General features: G+C 40.3%; 2 protein-coding genes across 3 annotated transcripts; one reads left to right on the forward strand and one right to left on the reverse strand.

Moving 5' to 3' along the window:
* The first annotated feature begins 4428 nt into the window (after positions 1 to 4428).
* Positions 4429 to 12656, forward strand: ube2b (ubiquitin-conjugating enzyme E2B (RAD6 homolog)). Its single transcript, XM_062406146.1, has 6 exons — positions 4429 to 4595; positions 8031 to 8111; positions 8892 to 8917; positions 9607 to 9696; positions 10667 to 10755; positions 10865 to 12656. The coding sequence occupies exons 1-6, from the start codon at positions 4552 to 4554 to the stop codon at positions 10991 to 10993; spliced, it is 459 nt and encodes a 152-aa protein (XP_062262130.1). The 5' UTR covers positions 4429 to 4551; the 3' UTR covers positions 10994 to 12656.
* Positions 12657 to 13714: 1058 nt separating this feature from the next.
* Positions 13715 to 15228, reverse strand: cdkn2aipnl (CDKN2A interacting protein N-terminal like). Of its 2 annotated transcripts, XR_009924181.1 has the most exons (4): positions 14974 to 15228; positions 14060 to 14165; positions 13901 to 13971; positions 13715 to 13785 (listed from the first exon to the last, which is right to left on the reverse strand). XR_009924181.1 is itself a non-coding variant. In XM_062405406.1 (3 exons), exons 1-3 carry the CDS (start codon positions 15183 to 15185, stop codon positions 13963 to 13965), a joined length of 327 nt encoding a protein of 108 aa, XP_062261390.1. In that variant the 5' UTR covers positions 15186 to 15227; the 3' UTR covers positions 13715 to 13962. The 2 variants fall into 2 exon arrangements, 1 of the variants encoding a protein (XP_062261390.1); XM_062405406.1 differs by having other exon boundaries at positions 13715 to 13971; positions 14974 to 15227.
* Between the last annotated feature and the right edge of the window lie 5764 nt (positions 15229 to 20992).

Below are 20992 nucleotides of genomic sequence, written 5' to 3' on the forward strand. Positions count from 1 at the left end.
AATGGTAACAATGACAATTCTAACATGATGATGAAGTATAATGGAACCTGGGAGGAATTGGCTCCAGACTCCTCACGACCCTTAAAGGATACGCAGCATAGATAATGGAATGATGGATGGATGGATTTTCACTATGTTAGTTAACACATTATTGTGGCTTTATTTGCCAGGAAGCACCAAACACAAAGTAACATGCATCAATTTGACCAAATTCGAAGAGTCCCTCTCAGCCTGGTGCAGGAGGAGGACTCAGTGATGAGTAGAACACGGGCGTCCTTCACTGAAACATGACCCACTCCAGCAGGCCACAGGCTTGACCGACTGCCCGCACACTCACCCAGTAAGCTGTGTAATTGAATTACCGCCATCGCCCATGCAGATGTAACAAGACATCGCAGCTCTAATGAGACGATTAGCTTGTACCATCTTAAAACTTTGCTGCTCATTAGTCCTGATGGCCGCTGCACACGTGGATGGCTGCGGGCCCCGCCCCGACACTCAGACTGGAGACTTCCAGCCGCTGCTGGCAGGGTTCTACAGAGGCTATGGGACATTAGAGTGAGACTGATGAGGGAAGTAAAAAGGCCTGAGGGACGTTTCCGTCCACAGAGCACAGGGAAACGTACATTATAGCAAGTTAAGCTTTGACCTCTATAAATGCTCAAAGAAATGTTCCTGGACTGAAGACTGCACCTATTTAGTTGCAGGGGATTTAAAAATAAATAAATATTTAATTTATAATCTACCCAACATGAGCAGCTGTGAAAGGAGAAGAGCAGTAACAGAGATGGACATGAAAACCACCAGCAGCCCAGCTCGGTGCACACAGATCCAATCACACAGCAATGGAGTAGAAAGGCAACAAAGGATCTGATCTATTTAGAAATATATGTGGAATGAATTTCAGAAGGTGCTGTTTGGTGAAGGGTTGATACTTTTTGATTATTTCCTTTTCTTGCATCAACACAGAAATAGATTCATTTACAGACCTGTGTGAAGGACATCAATGCGTTTTGATGGATCTGTAATTGCCAACTCAAGGATTGTTTAAAGAAACTGTTGTATATAATTATAATAATTACAATAATAAAACTTTGAAAGACAAGTTTACAATGTGCTTCACAAACAGAATCAGAAAAGTGACATACACAAAGACACGATAAATCTAAGTTAAAGTCATATTTTTAAAATGTATCTATACATAACTGTTGTTCAGGCAAACTATCTTAAAGGTTCTGACTATACTAATTCTAACTTTACCATTTAACAGTGTATTTATAGTTTCAAAGTCTCCGTTAAGCAGCTATTTTGCAAAAATGTCCTTAAAATACATGTGTTTCATATTCAGCATGTTCATTTGAGAGGGAGAGATAAAGAGAAGCACCACAGTCTCTCTCAGTATCTCTGCTCACTCTATTAAAAGTACCTGAGCTCAGCATTGATAATCTCTTCCTGCCTCTATTAACTGGATCCAGGCCTTTGTCCAGCCTCTGACGGACTGACAGACACGGGTCACATTTTTCTGCATGAAGTTTCTAGGCACAGAACTGCAAAACAGACTATAACCACCACAACCACATATAAACTTAAAACTACTGCATAATTTATTAAAAAAAAGAAGAAGCATTAATGGAATAAAGCTTCTTAGCTATCTTCATCCTCCACATCATTCCTCTACTCCCCTGATAAACTCAATTTCTTTACTTTACTACTCTATCAATACTCCTTTTCTCCCCCAAGAAAACCCTTTAGGCCCACATGATGTCTAAGTGTTTTACATTTCATAAAGAAGCATGCTTCTCTATCCTGACTCCTGGGGGAGCCAGAAAAAGACCAACGCTGCTGCCAGGCCCCTTTTGTCTGTGAGTGACCTACATTCACACAGCAGTGAAACGCTAACAGGGCCGTGTGTCTGTGGAGAGCTGCAGTCTGGACTCTTCAGGGGAAATGGTCAAGAGAATATCTGAGACCCATTAGATTCCACTTCAGCCACTGCAGCGATGGGATAAGAACAAACTCCATGTGTTTTATTGAGCTGATTCATGTGACATTGGTCTAGGGGACAATGAAGTTTTGTAAGAAACTACAGTCGTATTACATGCATACCTCAACGTGATTGCTGCCTTAGATTCCATAAAACAGTGTGTGATCAAGTATTATTCAATCATTACATAATGTTCATTCTAATGTAAATGTTAGGATCATGTCAGGGAAAATCAAGAGAGCCACTGAAGGATTTCTGTCGTGAAACCCAAATAAATTAACTTTGTTATCATGAAATAAGTTAAGTTATATTAACTTCTTACATGATAAGTTAATCGTGATAATATCTGCCATTTAAAAAATTATAGAATCATTTAGAATTATCAAAATACTTACGTTGACCTAAGAAAATACATAACTATACATGCATAGCTTCATATAACATGCACATGTATTTAAAGCCACCTCGAATAATGCTACATATCAGAGTATTTAACATGTGCTCGCTGATTTATGAGGGTGAATTTAAAACCATTGTTGAACCAGTGAAGCCACAGAGCTTGACATAAGTGAGTCCATATTTCCTCTGACTTGATGTCTTGGTGTTTATCACGGCAGAGTGGATTAGCCGCTGATGGATTGTGTAGATTGAGACTAAGCCACTTACTGCTCAGTAGATTATTACACCGCTGCACATTCATTTTCATTTTCCCCTGTCATCTACCAAGAAGTCAAAGTTGTGTGATTGTATCAGGTGGATGACAAGGCTGCATCCTCAGTAAGAGACAGGCTGGTCTCTACCCACATCCACAAACTGATGACATTGCTCACTCTACACCGGGATTCTTTTTCACATCTGGAAATGTTTGCAGTGATCTTGATTTCATTCGGGAAAGACAGCAAATAAAAAAGACAGAGTAAGGCAGAAGTACAAATATAGCTTTCAGTGCTGAAGAGGTGTTCTCATTTTGATGAACTTGCAAAGACGCTTACACTCGCTGCTTGTGCATTCCTAAAATAAGACAATTAATGATGTTGTTACAATGACAACAGACACAGTTGATAATTATGTCCCTATACATATATACGCTATATATCTCTTTATATGAGTGGCTATGGCTGTCTACTGTTAGTCATGAGGTATATTTCCTAATAATACCTTCAAGAATGTTATGGGATTATGGAGATAATATAATAATAAAATAATGGAAGATAGATAGATAGATAGATAGATAGATAGATAGATAGATAGATAGATAGATAGATAGATAGATAGATAGATAGATAGATAAAATGCATTGAGCATCATGAGATTATTAGCCCATATGAGAAAGATGTTATGATACTTGTTGCATGATATTAAATTCTGCCTTAAAGGTTCAGTGTGTAGAATTTAGTGACATCTAGTGGTGAAGTTGAATGCTGCAGCTGAATACCCCTCACCTCAACCCCTCCTTCCAAACAAGTTGATGTCTATTCCACATCTCAAACCAGGACATTGCGGACTTTCCTTTGATCAACGTTTAAAGAGGAACAGAACAAAAAGCAAGCATAGATGAACATACAAACATCTAGCCCAGGGGTGCTGTGCAATATACATATAAATCATATAAATATCCTGTAGAATTTAAAGATATTCAAAGTTTGAATAGGCTTTTTGTGAGATCATTTGGAAATAAGATAAATTAAGATAATCCTTTATTTGTCCCACTATGGAGAAATTAGCAGTATTACAGCCGCAAGAGTCAAAATAGACATCAGCAAGTACAGCTGTAATAAGTAACATGTAACAACATAAAAATGTAGAAATATAGAAAAATATAAAAATGTAATTAAACTAATATATACAGTGTGAAGACAGGGACTATGTGCAGTGTGAGGATATTTACAGTGCATGGTTTACACATTTACTTTTGATATTGCACAGAGAGATGAACATCTAACACGTTTTTTTATATTCCTTACACTTAAGTATTGCGTGTTACTTAATACTTGCTGATGTCTTTTTGACTCTTGCTGCTGTATCACTGCAAATGTCCCCATTGTGGGACTAATAAAGATAAAATTATCTTATTCTTCTTATTAAGCACAGTGGATATTGCACAGTTAAGAGTTAAAGTTAGTTTAAATATTGTTCAACATCTCTCAGAAAAAAAAGAATCTTTTTTTTAGGTAATCAAGTAAATCAAATACCACACTTCCCCGCAATAATGGACATTTTCAAAATAAAATAAGATCATTAACAAATAGATAGAGATACTTCTAGAATGTCTTGATGTGAGAGCAACGTCAGAAAGAGAACTTTATTTTCAGTTTTCAGTTTCATATCAACGTGTGTTCTTTACCTGCACGTCCTCAGTGACACAGACGCTGGTTGATTTTGTTCTTACCTCCTGTCTGTGATAGCGCCTCCAGCACCGACAGCGACGACGTCACCATAAATAGCTCGCCAGCCAGTTGTTTGGAGAGAAGAAGAGAAGCGGCTACTAGCGGAAGAGGCACCCTATCTGGTTTCGGATAGTATTCCCTCTGTGGCGCTGGGTTTTTCATTTTAACAGGCTTTGAATTATGTCCACCCCGGCGAGGAGACGGCTTATGAGGGATTTTAAAAGGTACCGCAACCTCTCCTTTGTTTTGAAATGACAGATTTCGCTTTGTTTTGGCAGCCTGTGGGTTGTGTGTTGCTAGCACAGCGTTAGCCGATGGAGCTGTCGGCTAGCTTAGCTTAGCTTAGCGGCTTCTGTGCTGAGAATATTGCCGTTAAAGCTTGGACCGCTGTTGTTGTGACGTTAGCGTGTTTGTTTTGACCCGGGTCGTCTCGCTGTGTGGCGGGTTGATGAAGTCCTTCTTGGGTGTTTTTCGTGATGTCTAACAAAACCTTTAAAGGGCAGTTTGGCGTTGTGCAGTGTGTCCAACCCAGGGGGATAACGTTAGTCCCTTTTGTGTTTTTGTTTAAATCTCCTGGTTACTTTGTTTTTGTGCTGGGGGGTGGGGGTAGCTGCAGTTTAAGGCTAACTGGTGAGGGGGGGCAAAAAACAGTCATCACATGCTTTGTGTTGGATTAACTGGCCCCCGATCAGAGGCTAAATGTGACAGCGTTCGTCCGAATCGCCCTGCAAGCTGTGGGGTTTGTGTGTCTGCTGGTTTTTAAAAGGCATCCAGCCACCCAGCGGCTTGGATTCCAGTCTCCTGCGGCAGCAACGTGGCTCACAGGTGTTGCACAACTCGGGTGCTGTGCCAACCACCCATTGCTGTTTACTTCTTTATTAATAAAGCATGATCATAGATGGAAGGTCCCTTTGCCAGTTTAATTTGAATGATGTCAAACAGCCGTGAAGACGAAGATTATGTTTTCATGAGACTTAAGAGGCTCCTTTTCAATACCTACCACCCCCAATTTGATCAGATTCAGAATTCTTTAATTTCCCAATTATATTTGCCCACACAAAGGAAATTGCCTTGGTGTGGTTGGTGCACTGTACATACAACAAAAAGCAACAATTGGACATAAAACAACAATATTTACAATAAGACACCTTGCCCTATATGCCCTGCACCGCACAGTATGTGTGTTTGGTGCACACACACACCTATCAGTGTAAACAAATATTCTAAGACAAGCTCCACCAATAACAGCCGTTGAACCAGGGGTGGGGAGGATGAGCCAGTCCCCAGGTGGGGAACTGTAACATTCATGATCACCATGTGTGTCCACACCGAGGCAGACTGTCCTCAGCCCAGTGTTATGCTGCAGGTTTGATGCTCTGTCGTTGTTTGAACAGCAACAACTCTGTGTGATTATTTGGATCAGCACTTGGGACGTTGTTGTTTAAAGGTTCCTTGTGTAGAATCTAGTGACATCTAGTGGTGAAGTTACATGTGGCAGCTGAGTACCCCTCACCCTCTCCTTACAAACGTAGGAGAACATGTGGTAGCCTTCAGTTGTCATAAAAACTCAAAAGGTGTTTAGTTTGGACTACCATAAAAAAACATGGCAGCCTCCGTAGATGCAAATGTGAAGTATTTAAATATAAACGGCCCATACTAGAGGAAAGTAAACTAAAATTTAGAGGAAACACACTAATGAAAACATCTCTAGGATTATTTTTTATTTAATCTCTCCCAATATATCCTTTTCACCTAAATATTACACACTGAATCTTTAACCGTACAGAGGATTTGGATCAATAAATTAACTGCTAAACCTATACTGCTTAAAAGTTTCCTCTGAATGAACAGCTCCAAAAACATTGGTTCTCATTTTACATCCAGTAAAGCAAGATGTAAATTCCTTCTCCAGGCTTATTTGAAGAAGTGATAAACCTGGTGAAACCAGCAATCGCCACCTCACACTTATGTACCTCCACTTTCTTTTTATTCAGCCTTATTTGTGAGGATTCATTTTAATAATAACCCTAACAATGTTGTATTCTTAAAGCTACATAAGAACAATTAAACGCAAAGTGTTGTCATTCTGTTACCCAGGTAGTTTGATCTTAATCAACTGACTTCTTACAGACCTTAGGCTATGTACTTATCAATTGTATTCTTATAAACTATGACTTATCCACCCTCTGCAGACACCTCAGGTATCACTAGTTTCTGAGTAAAGAAAGTAACTGTGGGTCGATGTAGAATGGGGAAGTTTAGTGGAGCATCAGTCCACCAGCAGAGAGCTCAGGCAGATTACAGTAAATTAGGTTAATTGCAGTGGGTCTGTCTGCAGCCAGGGACTTGGACATGGATCTTCACAGACACACAAATCAGCCTACCTTGTTTTATAGCTGTAAGCTCTTATTAAACCAGCTTTTATGCCAGGCCCTGAACAGTCTGTGGTGATTCCGGACTTGACCTACATGTGTCTGTGATCTGAAGTGACCCTTCCATGGCCAGTATGTGTTCTGGCACAGGAGCCAACATGCACGTTTTAGTTTTCTCTACTGAACACCGCAGTTACTTGTGTTGTGCGCTCAGAAACCTGTTTTTAGATCGTCTACACTGACCAGTGGTCTGACAAAGTGGTTGTTGTCTGAAGCTTAATTCAAAATGTTGACCTGCGACATCTGTTGTGAATTGTTGATGTCTCTGTTGCTAGGTATTTGTTGCTATGGTGTTTTTGCACAGCACTTTACAGAGATCACTTGTCAATCAAACAAACCGGAGGAGCTCTCCATGCGGAGCTGGAAGCAAATTCTTATTTTCTTTAATGAAAGATCCAGCAGTGGTTATTTTGTGATGATTATCAAGGTTATAACATTTCAAAATAAAGACCAATGCATGGTGTGCTTCTGAACTGACTACACATAGAAAATAGAACTTCCAAAAGCATTCACTTATTGATTTGAAGGTGTGGTAAATCGAAGATGATCACCAACTTTTTGTGATAATAAAGGGTTAGGGTTATTTATTCCAAACACACCAGTGTCTGCACCCTATTTTGTTTCTCCTCAAGAAGAGACAATGTATGTTCCTGAACTTTGATGAGCTGGTCCTCATTCAGCAAATGGATAACCCCAAAAAACATCAGGGTGGTTCCTCTTAATGTTAATCTGTGGTTTATTCCCATTTCTGCTCATGACAGCGTTGGAAGTCATTTGAGGTGAAGGTCAGCTCAGTGAACCGGGGCTTTTGGTGCTTTTGGTGGTGCAGTGGTGCAGTGTTAAGTGGAGTAGCTTATGCTAACTGACATCTGTGACTGACAGCCAGATGGACCCTGCACTGTTGATCCTGTAAGCCTGGCTGCGCACTGAAGCCATGTTGATTCAGCAGTTTGTTTTGACTGATAATTATCCTGCAGTCGAGGTGGTACTGTAATTAAAGACGTCACAGTCTCTCTCTCTCTGTCCTCTTTCTCTCCCCCATCTGTTCTTTCTTTTTTGGTCTCTTTGCTTTTATTGCTCTCCGTCTTTTTTTTCTTCTCCTCATCTTGTTGCCTGCCCCCGGTTCTTTTTTGGTCCCCTTCCCTGCATCTTTTGGTGCTATTTGTCTTTCCATGCCTCCCTCTGTATTTCTCTTAACATTGTTTCTTTCCCTCTCATCTTACCCAGACTTCAAGAAGATCCTCCCACCGGTGTGAGCGGAGCACCGTCAGAGAACAACATTATGCTTTGGAACGCTGTTATCTTTGGGTGAGTCATGCTCTAAATCAGACTCTGCCCTATTGTCTTTCCTGTGCCACTGGGATTGGGATGCGCAGAGTCCCCCCTCTGACCCGGCGCGTCACATTCTTGTTCTCCATGTTGTGCATTTTGAACAGCTGTCTGATCATGGCCACCATTGTGGAAGAGAGCATTATGGAAAAATCAGCATGTAGCCTCGGCGGGTGTCTGATGAAAGAACAGGCCCTGTTGAGGTTAGGGTTCAGAGGAAAGGGTAGGAAGGAAGGAAGCTCAGATCAAAACAAAAGGGTGACTTTTCTCAAGCCTGTTTTTTAATTCTGAGGTGCATTTAAAAGTAGAATCCTAAAAATACATGCTTTTGTTAAAGTAAGAATAGGTGGAGAGTTTCATACTGAGGTGATGAAATCCAAATGTCGATGTGAGAAGTAATAAAAACATGAACAACACAAGCAAATTGGACTGCTGAAGGTAATTTTCAAACGCAACAAGAAGGAAACTGGACATATGCACATAAATCGTAAATAAAAACACTTGCTAATAGTTCCCCAGCACCGTTCAAAGTCAAAGTGAAAGCTGTTGGAAATGTAAAACGAGAAGGCAGCTGTTTTAATTGGCAGCTTCACACAGACTTTGTGAATGTGCGGAGCTGAGTAAACAAAGTCTCAGGTGTCTGTGTGGATGATAGAAATGATAATGGTGATGTTTTCTACAAACAAGTGCCTTATTGGTAGCAGTGGGGAATATATGGATGTGTAAATAATTTCATTTCTGTCTCTTCACCTTCGGCAGGCCTGTGGGAACACCATTCGAAGATGGTAAGTTCTCTGTTTTGTTATATCTTGTCCGTAAAGTGCGCACCCAGTAGGGGCAGGTTAATTCAAGCTCTGGGTTTGCTTTAATTGATTTTTAATCTCTCCTGCAATGTTGCACTGCTGCATTCAATCCATATATAACAGCCTACTAGGGAGTGTCTTGTAAGAGTGCACTGAAGCAATTAATATGACTAAGCACCGTGTGGGTCAAAACGTTTTGTTTGCCTTGACCTGTATAAATCTCTAATCCTCAATTCTTTGAAGTAATTACTTAAATGTGTACATGAATAGCTGAACATTCATTAAGAGTGTTCATATAGTGACAAACTTGCAGTTTTGCCGTGTAAAACATTAAATACATGACACACTAATGTCTGTGCACAAACACCCAATTCTCCAGCTTGTATTATGACTGAGGCTGTACATGAGAAGTGCTGACTGGGTTAGACCTCTCCCACCTTGTTATTCTCCCTCCTGCCAGCAGTGGACGTCTGCACATCAGTGAGGGATTAGCTTCTCTTTCTGGTCGAGCCGCTGCTATTTTTAGTAACGTAATTATTTCTTTCGCATTGTGTGACCTCCTCGATCTTTCACGCCTGTGTTCTCCTCACAAAATTATGTCTGTGCACGCCCTGGCACAATCTTGAGGTCTCTCTCACCTTCTCTCTCTCCACCCCTCTGTGTCACCGCAGGAACGTTTAAGCTTCTGATAGAGTTTTCAGAGGAGTACCCGAACAAACCTCCCACAGTTCGGTTTGTGTCCAGAATGTTTCACCCAAATGGTAAGAGATGCGGCCGCTCACTGATTTTTAAAAGATGCCTTTGCAAATGGAACAGAACATCTTCCCCCACTTAATTCAAGCCCATCATCGACAGTTGACATTTAGCTGTGTATGAGGTGCAAGATGCCCGGACTTGGAACACTGCACAGTGTGTGCCTCTATTATCTGGAGGCTGAAAGTTCCTCCTTTCCTCCTCATTCAAACCACTTCCTCTTATTCATTATAATAGTTTTAAGTAGGTCACACCAGGCTGACCGTGAAGTCCACTTGAAAACCAATTTGTGAGTTTGTGTTAAAATTATTTATTGGCATTTAAAATGCATTGCAGCTGTGATTGCAGTTCTTTTTCCAAGTTGTGCTTGTTATATAGTTTGATTGCTTTCGATCACTGGCTCATGTGGTCATATGCATTGTGGGCACAAAGTGAATTTGTAAATGTTTAGCTGGAACATTTTAAACAAACTTTAGCAAATGGGAAAATATTTATCTCAGGCAAATTTGACACATGACAATATTGTGATAGTAACCTGATTAAGACAATAGTCTGAATGAGACACTGACATGTAAACTGTATGTTTAGATAACCTTACCCTAAATAAGGTCATACTCGGAATAAGCAAAAATCGAAGTACTCACACATAGTTCTTGGTTCAAGTGTAAACAAAATGGAAATCAAACAAGGGGCTGAAGCATTTGCAAAATTAGAGAGAAAACACTCAACTGTAAATACAGGAGCATCGAGCATTAAACTATTTCAGGTTGGGGTTTTTGAACGTATGATGTAGAAGACATAATGTCGACATGACTCACACTGTAACATGAAATCCTGAATATGAATGTCTTATTCAGAATAAATTCAATAGTAAGATTATTGTTGTCCATGAAATGAAGTTGGCGATATGAGACAGCGTTGTGCTCTGATGTTGATCTGTCGTCTGAAGCTTGATTGTGTCGTCTCTCTGTTTTCCAGTTTACGCAGATGGCAGTATATGTTTAGACATCCTTCAGAATCGCTGGAGCCCCACATATGATGTGTCGTCCATACTCACCTCCATCCAGGTTGGTGGATTAGACTGCTCTCACACAAACTGTGTATATTTCAGTTACTTTGACTGCAGTTGTGAGTGTGAAAAGTGGATATCTTCATCACACGCGTTACTTCCCACAGTCGTTGCTGGACGAGCCAAACCCAAACAGTCCGGCCAACAGTCAGGCCGCGCAGCTCTATCAGGAAAACAAGAGGGAATACGAGAAGAGGGTGACAGCCATCGTGGAGCAAAGCTGGGTGGACGTCTGAGCTTCTGTGGCACTCTGCTTCTTCCTCTCCATCACCGTCTTGTCGTCATCCCAGTACTTCAGTCTCTCTTTTTTTTTTTTTTTTTTTTTTTACTGCATCAAAAAAAACAACTATATCAGAAGAACTCAAGTGCCACCCTGAAAAAGAAACTCGAGAGGACACCCAAACCAGAATGGACATTCACTTGCTTGCCAATACATTAGAGGAAAACGAGGGAGGGAAATCCACCTTTTTGTTTGTGTTACTTGTTCTTAATTTTTTTTTTTTTTTTAATGCATGATGTGAAATAAGTTATTGCTAACAGAATTTGTAATATATCTTTGTTGTTTGTTTGGATTTAGTTGGACTGTTTTGAGTTTTACAGATTTATTTTCTTCCCGTTTTCTTCTGTAACGTCTGCTGGTGGGTACCACATGGCTGTTTTGGGAAAAGAGCCAAATCAGCATATTTTGAAAGTCATGGAAGAACCTAGAAAATGCCTTTTTTTTATTTTATTTTTTTATCTTTCAAGTTAGCCACAGATGCAGCTGATAAAAGAAGAACAATGGCTTATCTGTTCTGAGCATATCTCTTTATTATTTTTAGACTCTGTAGGTTTGGGCTCACAGACGTCACAGGCTGCAACTGTGCCAAGTGTCCCTCTGCGCTGATGAATCATGGCTCCTTTGCAAGCCAGCTCCGAGCTTTCTAATTTGTATCAATTATATGACCAGAGAGGGAGTGTATTGAGAAAGTAGATATAAACACCAGAACTTGACAGGATGAGGTTTGAATGCAGATGCTACAGAGGAGATCAGGGTCAATGGGGAAAAGGCTGGAAATGTTTGAATCAACATTTTAATTTTCAGTTGATCCAATACGTTTTCAATTTATATCGACAGAGTATAGGAGGCTGCGAAATAAGGAAATCCACATCATGATGGTTCGGTCATCGCTGATTTGGCCAGAACTTCCAAGATGGCAGACAGACACGTTGGTTGTTCTATATGTTCTCAGTTCTTTCCTGCATATTTTCTATGATGCACATTAAATTAGTTCATGGTTTAAGAAAATTGAAGGTAAGAACATCAATAGCTTCTCAGTTCCTCCTCCCAACAGGTATTCTCCTGCCGGTGCCCAGCTGCTTCTCTAGTTTTCACTCACCACACATACGCAAACAACTTGTTTCAGCGGTGATGTCTGCCTGAGTTCAAGCGTCTTTCAATCCTATTTATAAATGACACAGCTGACATGTAAATGAACAAACATTAGGACACAAGCAGTGCCGCCTGATGCATCATACGTTGGACTGCTGCAGAGAAGAGCTCACTCGCATGCAGTTGGACCCCGCCCCTGCTTCCACAGCACGACATCAACTGCTTCCCTGAAGTTGGCGTCTCAAGCCCGCATTTGTTTTACTCGTATGTGATGCCCAGTTAAAAGACCACTTGAGTACAAGTTCATGAATTCACCTCGCCCAGTTCCAGCTAAATAATTCCTGGAAAACCGTCACCATGAAACAGCTTCACTTTTCTGAGACAGTACAGGTCATATTGTGGTTAGTGACTTATATCACCTAATAAGCAGATGGGATATGTTATAAAAATTGTGAATTAAGCAAAAAAATGTATACTTATAACAATATGCTGTATAAACGTAATAAAACACATTTTTCAGACTTTGAGGCTGGTTCTGCTCTTGATTTATTTTGGCTGTTTGAATTCTATTCTATTAAAGTTGCAGTGTGTAGAGTTTAGTGACAACGTGGTTAAGTTACATGTTGCAGCTGAACAAACCCCATCTCATGCTCCCCTTCCGTGCATGAAGAACCTGTGGCAACATTCAGTTTTCATAAAATCTCAAAAGGTGTTTGTCCAGTCTGGGCTATTACAAGAAACATGGAGGCCTCCCTTAATAAGAGAGGAACCCCCATAATTTAAAAGTATTTCAATAAAAGGCCCATTCTAGGGTAAATAAAACAATTTCTATAATTTAGAGCACTGAAAACGAGCACTGACAGAGTGAGGCACTATTGAAATCGTAAGGATTATTATTTTTCAGGCAAATAAATTGACTTGAGGGCTTTGACATGCTCAAATGCTTAGCAAAATTTGCAGAAAATTAGGTGAAAATTTAGTTTACATTTATTTTCTGTTATTTAATTTAATCAAATTTTTTTATTTAGGTGCACACATCCTGCGCAGAGGCGTACTGCCTGCTCATTCCCATGAGGAACTAAGCACACAAAGAAGATGGAAAAACTATTGTCTGTCATTCTATGCTGCTTTAGATACACATTTCATGGAAACCATTGTATTTTCTACTTTACTACATATATTTGACAGCCTTACGGTTATTTATAATTTTGGATTTTAGATACTGGATGATTTAAAATGCTTTAAAAACCACCCAGTAGTTTCCAGCCTTGGCTTCTGACACCTTACAAGAATCAGTGTGGGACACATTTCACTTAATTCAGAAAATTCATGCAAAACCTTTGTTTATATTCGGTGTTCATATAAATGACATCGTTACCATCAACTAGTATTATTTAAAATTCTTTCGATAGATCTTTCATCTAAATCTTTCTCACTGGACCTCTTGAGTTCAAGTTTTACATGAAATGTAGGTGATGTGGAGAGTTTTGCCCTAGATCGTTTATAAACTTGCAGCATATGTGAAACCCCCGAATTATGATGCTCGTTCATAGTCTTTAGGAGAGGAAAGAGAAATACAATCACATAGTAAGAAAACCAGTTATTTATTCTGTTCCAGAGAGAGACGAGAGGACAAAATCCATTGCCGTTCTGCATCTGAATAGATATAAAAACAGCACTATAAGAGAAGTATGATTTAAAAAAAAAAAAGAAGCAGTTAATGAGAATAACATATCAATATCCGTTTAAACAATTCTAAACCATTATTGACATTTGGTCTGACAGCTGAGTCCCATCAGATTTCTGCTGGCATAATGTGAAGAGATGAGCTGGTCATCGACCCTACAACAGGAGAGAAATACACAATGAATATTTTACTGTTATCCACATTTGTGTGTGTTTAGGTGTGTGTGTGTTTCCACTGCCTCACCTGTTGCGCCTTCATAATCTCATCTCTTGTCTTGAACACTGGTGCGTCCTCCACCTCGATGCCTTCAGCCATTTCCTTCACTTTCTCCAGGAGCTCTGTGCTATACCTGCCATTAGAGAGATAAGACCGACATTAATTCAGCAACCTTCATATTATTATAACAATACATTGTTTTCATTTATTTCTCAGACAAAAAGCCCAAACTATTCAGCTTTATTGGACAGAATCACCAATTCCGTGACAGCACGTTCAAGGAAGAATTCAGCCGAAGTGGTAATGTGTAAAATAATGCATCAGTTGAAAGCCTAGATCATATGGAATCTATAAGTGATCCTTCATACTGTTTTGGTGGTTATTTTAAAAATTTAACTGATTTTCTAGAACTTAAATATATTGATGTTGGCCTCAGACATTTCATATTAAACAATGTTTGTATGGGTGTAGTTATACCTACAGTGATTCAAGGTAGAGAACATGTAGGAGTCAATAAAATGTTTCTTAAATCTGAATTTAATCAAATAAACTCCTGGTTCAGCTTTTGTGTTTACACCAGTCTACTGTCGTGTTACAGACACAGGGGGCAGCACAGAGCCCGTCGGTAGTTACAAGCATGAGACAAAAATACTTTAAATTATCTTTGAAAACACACTCAGGCCAAGTTTAGAGATGTATCACAAGTAACATCAGAGAACATGTCTGACTGTTGGAGGGGAAATAGCTTCGGTTTTAAGGTGGTTGATGAATCTGAAAAGGTAAACATGTACAACGTGGTTACAGCTAAGCTAGGCTAAGTGTTTAGCCTGATCTCTGCAGCGGTCTGGACGGAGGAGCTCCAGCTGTGGATGGTCGTGTGTCCTCCGGGTTAGAAAATAACAACAGGGCGGAGGTGGAAACAGGGTTTTGCCTCCACGTACCTGCAGCCGAGGAAGACGTTGTTGGCCCACACCATTGACAGAGCGAGCAGTTGGTCCAGCTGCTCGTCCTCATACTCGTTCATGTTCCGCAGGATGAAGTCCCTCCGCACCAGCCAGTGCTTCTCGCTCTCCCAGTAGCCTCGATACGTCTCCACCTGGTCCGCCACAGCCCGGTTCTGCTGAATGAAATCATCCACGTCCATGGTAGACATCTTGCTTTCTCTTCCGACAACAAAGAAACGCTTCCTGTCTTAAACAAGTACGGCCCGGAAGTTGTTTATCAGCGCTGCGTGTTGCCAACAGCGCCGCGCAGTGTTGGAGGTGAGAGCTGCGACTGACCAACTAGAAATACCAAAGTATCACAATACTGCATTAAATTAAAGTAATAATTCAAAATTTATTTAAATTCCATCTATATAAATAGAAAATAATATAAGTTAATATATAATTATTATGGTCAATAGGCTCATTTTACCTTTTATTATTCTTATGCTCTGGAAGCCTATATTTCCCTAGGGATCGATAGAGTATCTATCTATCTATCTATCTCAACATGTGTCAGTCGGGATAGTGATGCACTCATTTGTATTTACACATTTTGATCACCTGCCATGGCCGCCCCACACCATCTCTGTGTCCTGAATTCACTGCCCTGTGGTGTGGAGATATGCATGAGGAAAAGTGACTCTCTCTCTCTCTCTCTCTCTCTCTCTCTCTCTCTCTCTCTCTCTCTCTCTCTCTCTCTCTCTCTCACTCTCTCTCTGCCGGCCAGGCATATGATCACAGAGAAACACTCAGACTTTTAACTCCCAGTCTATGTAAAGAGGATTACGGACACTCAGTCTCACAGATATGCACACACACACAGGCACACACACCCAGACACACACACACACACACACACAAACACACATGCACTCACACATGCACACACACATGCACACACAGCAGAGTGGTGGATCTGGGGCTTGTTTTGACTTGAAGTCATTGATATGCAAAGGGGATCCAGAGGGAGGAATTACTCCTCTCAACTGAGAGGAGTAAAAATATTTCCGGTTCATTGTGAAACTGCAGAGCGGCCAGAGGACGTCAGCTGACTTGGTGGAGGATGCAAATGTGACGTTCACATTCTCTGCTTCACTGGTCTGAATGTGGTTTCAAACATGTCCTCACTGGGTGATTTCAAATCTGTACTTTCAGCTTTTGATCAGATCACCTTAACGAATGTTAATGCCAAATCTGAACAGGGACCAGAGGGACAAACCGAGCAGATCACAAAGCTTTAAAATATGTGTGCTCTGAATTGTGATAAAGCATTTAGTCTGTCCGAGACAACAAACTGCAAACTAAAATGACAACATTTTATCATAACAATGATACATTTGTTATGATAATAATAAAATAGATTACACAAAAGCCCAGAAATGAGACAGACACATACACACACAGGAAACAAAGGCTATATATATTTTCAACTTTGTTTGGAACCTTTCCAAAAATCCTATAAAAGAGTGAGCATGTTGGAACAACAATCAGACATGATGCAAGGATGAAATAATGTCTGTGCAGAGTCAGACAGGAGCTTGATTTATTATTTATGTTAATGTGCAGCCTGACGGGTGCAGTGAACATTGTGATATGATGGAAGAGATGTTAACACGAACTTATTACTCATAGAAATACTGACCTGCATCCCCTGTGCACCTAACTGCACAACATCTTACATAAACACGTTTTAGCTGCCCGCATGTATTTACTGTATGTTCATAAATGAACATGCATGTTAAATACTTAACTCGTGACCTTTTCACTTAACAAGTGTCAGTTTCTGTAAAGACGTGTGGGCCCTGAAATATTCTGTGCCTCAGACATTTTTTCTCTGTTTTCCTTCCTCGTGAGTCAGCCCCCAGAAAGACGAGAAAGCACACACACACACACACACACACACACACACACACACACACAGTAAGAGCTCAAGAAAAAACACTTTCACCTCTTCTCAAATTGCCCCTGAACAAACACCAGCGACTCTCCTGAGTATGTTATATTTTGGTCGGCTTCCAAGTCATACAAGTCGCTTTATTGAGTGAACAAACCCATTAAGTTTATGGCCTCGCTCTCTCCCCTCTCTCACTCTCAGCCTGAATTATACACTGATGCTGAAATAATACACTGCGTTCCAGCCGGCTCTGGCAGACAGCCGTTCATGATGATTCACCTAATGTATGCTTACTCAGGAGAAAACTATAATTGGAAAACACACAGACAACAGGTAGCCCTTTCAAGCGGAGTCCTGACGGACTGTTAATGAGAGAGGATTTAGGGCGCCACCCTGTTAAGTGTCTCTGAGAATCACTGGTTGTTGAGTGAATAGTTGAGGGGATTTGTATTTGCTCTGTTTTCTCCTCTTCAAATTCTGGAGATATTTTGAAGCAGCGAAGTTTAACCTTAATGTCCAAATGTGAAATTTACGTTCACATGACAAACCCATTGACTCTATTTAAAGATGGATGGCATCACAGTTCCCCATAAGTGAAGCCAGAGTGCCTTGTCTGGCTGCATTGTAGTCATGGACCCAATTAAAATGCAAAAAACAAGTCAAATAAATATTTCTCAAAGATGGTCTCTGTCACTCTAGGATTGTAAGAGGAAATGCAGGGAGTGAGCACAACAAAAGGAAAAATCAATATAATAAAATAAGATAAGATAAGATAGCATAAATTAATAATAAGATAAAATAAAATAAGCTGGAAGAGCATATCTGAAAGTTTTGACTCTCAGAAATAGGCTCCACTTGACATTGCTTTGACTTTTATTACCCACCAAGGGAGGGGTGCTTACACACTTTAAGCTTGGGACCCAAATGATAAATGTAGTGCGTTATCCTGGGATCCAAACTAATTAAAAACCAGTGCTCTTCACATGCAGGGGATGCTGGAGCAAAGGGGGTGTGCCAGCTATTTCAGGTCCTGAATCGTGGCCCGTGGTTTAAAAGTTTAACACTCATCTATTGGCCTAATTGCAGTTGACATGAAGGCTGTGGCCGTGATGCATATGTCTCCCTTGTCACTCGTCACGGACACCACCTCATAGCTGCTTCCATACATCCTGTCATGTCTGCATTATTGTTAGTGGTACCTGTGCTTGTTGCGGGGGGGTCATGATTTATAAGAGTCCCAAGGAAATTAAGAGAATTAAACATAAAACAAATGTGTGTTTGTGAGGACAAACAACAGATGTTATTTACTCAGCACTTTTCAAAACACAAGTTTCATTGTGTTAAAAGTTAATACAGTAACCTAGTGTAAAGTTGATTACAGGAAAATACAGGCAACCCAGGTATACTCATTCATTTAGTCATCTACCATGTATGTAAAATGTTAAGTCCATTCAAATTCTTATACTTAATTGCACTTATGTCTTTATTTGATCTCAGAGTAATAGTTGGTAATATCTATCCTTACAGGCTATCAGGTTCCTAAACTTGTACTCATGACTAACAACCCTCTGCACATCTTTTTCCTGCCTGTTTGCACTTTATTTGTAAATTGTGAACTGATACACACATCTGCATCAACTATTGCACTGCTGAGCGGACCGGTTTCTTCTTGTCCAGCAGCTTTCATTGTACTGTTGACTTAGTGTTAACCGCATAGGACCAATAAAACTTGAAACTTGAGCAGAGCAAATTTGCTGAGCAGTGAATATTTGTGTCATTATAAATCTAAGCTACAGGGCAGTTCATGAGTGTGAGCAGCCAGGGGGTGAACAACTTTACCCTTTTTACCAGCATATAATGTGAGTTATGTTAGCAGGAAAAGTGTACAGCCATGGTAAATGCCATTATAGAATTGTTATTCATATCACAACACCACAACTATTACATCAATCTATCCATCTATCCATCCATAGATCCATCCATTCATCCATATCCATCCATCTATCTATCTATCTATCTATCTATCTATCTATCTATCTATCTATCTATCTATCTATCTATCTATCTATCTATCTATCTATCTATCTATCTATCTATCTATCTATCTATCTATCTATCTATCTATCTATCATCTATCTATCTATCTATCCACAAAAGACAATAGCCAGAAAAATAAGGTGACAGGAGATTATTGATTTTGTCATTTAACGCCAAGATTAGATTTTGCTCAAAGTTTTGCACAGCATATATCGAGTTGGCCCAAGACATGTGTTATATTTTACACACAGACAACACAGCCTCTCTGTTCAGTGTAATTTAATTGACCTTACACTAAATCCTTCAACTTACCTTCACCTTAATCTGCAGCCTGTGATGCAGTGTATTCCTCATACAGCTCATTTACTTCTGGCAATTGACTCATTAGTTACTAACACTGACCTCTTTAAATTGATGTCTCTAATGATTTAATGATGCGCTGTACAAGTATCACCCCACCCATCTGCTGCAGCCAGCATGATTAAACAAACTACACCACCACTGTTTGACCCAGATCTCGGGTTGGATCTACTCCCTGAACAAACAACGTGTGCATCTCATCAGTCAGGAAACTGCATTGGTGCACGTTTCAGCGACCACGGAGAGAGGGTCACATGCAGGCTGTTTCCTCAGGGGACGCCGCCTGTACCTGCATCATGTGGAGGGCAGGACGAACTGCCGGGACGCTGCTGTTGCACTTGAATGTGTGCCATGAAATCCCTCATCAGTGTCCTTCACCGCCTCATTTCACTTTGTGCAATAACACCCCGGCCTCCCCTCTCCCCACTTCACCCATCCCCAGTGTGATTCAGCTGATATCTGCAATTGTGCACCTGACAATCCTTGCCTGTGTGCGTGCGTATGTGAGTGTGTGTCTGTGAGTTTTTCAAAGTGTGAGTACTTTCAGGCTTGTGCGTTTCATTCAGCTGGAATCTGCCCACATCTTCATCCACTGGCCAGAAATCGGACCTGTCGTTGGATGTAACAGAGTACATTTACTGAACTACTGCACATTTTTCATGTGTCTGTACTTGGAGTGGATTTATTTTGGGAACTTTCCAGTTTTACTTTACTACATATATTAGCAAATATTTGTACTTTCTGTGTCACATGTTCACTTTTTGGGGTATTTTTAATCAATGACGAGAGAGGAACTGATCCACTCGACCAATCAGAGCGGGCAGGTAACATTGCACCTGATATGGATTTTTGGAAAGGACCAATGCCGAAACCCAGCCATTATGTAGTGGATCATTCAGGAATGGGGTTACACAAGTAATTTTGTTTTTAGTACTTGCTTACCTTAAAACCAAGTACGTACTTTTACTCAAGTAGAAATTGATGTGGTACTTTTTATTTCTCTTGAGTACATTATTAACTGATTTTTTGTACTTTTACTTGAGTAAAATGAGAACTTTCTCCACCACTGCATTTGAGCTGATATATAAAAGTAGTGTGGTGAAGATCATCTGTCGTCTGTCAGATACTTAATGAGACAGCCTGATTTGTGAACACTGACCTATGCCATGCAGACTGCAGACATCACTAGAGAATGACTAAAAGGCAGCGGACAGTGATTTAGAGCCAGCGGATGGCAGTAGATTATGCATTGATCAAACACCCTCCTCCCTCTTAAATATAGATTTTAGAGGAAAGTGTGAAGGAAGGTAATTTACTCGCCAGCCGTGTCCTTTGGATCGCTGTGAGCCAAATCAATCACCGCTGGAGAGATATTATCACTTACAGTAAAGTGCCACCACCTGCCTTTCAGTTTGAACTGAATCTTCGCCTGCCAATTATAGTGACACCAGTTAATGGTGATGGAGATAATTTAATATCAAGTTTTGAAAATATTTGGAAGCGCTGAGATTGAATCTAAGGGGAAAAAAATAAGTTAGGGATGAGTAAGTCAAATCTCAGACTTTTTAATTTGATTTGCCTCTGAAGAATGGGTCAATCTTTTGTTGTTAGAATATTAACACAAAAAACTACACAGCTGATTTGCATGAAGCTGTGTGGAGGAGTGGGGCATGACCCAAGGAA

Source organism: Platichthys flesus, chromosome 15 (genome assembly GCF_949316205.1).
Source record: "Platichthys flesus chromosome 15, fPlaFle2.1, whole genome shotgun sequence".
In the NCBI taxonomy this organism is placed as follows: Eukaryota; Metazoa; Chordata; class Actinopteri; order Pleuronectiformes; family Pleuronectidae; genus Platichthys; species Platichthys flesus.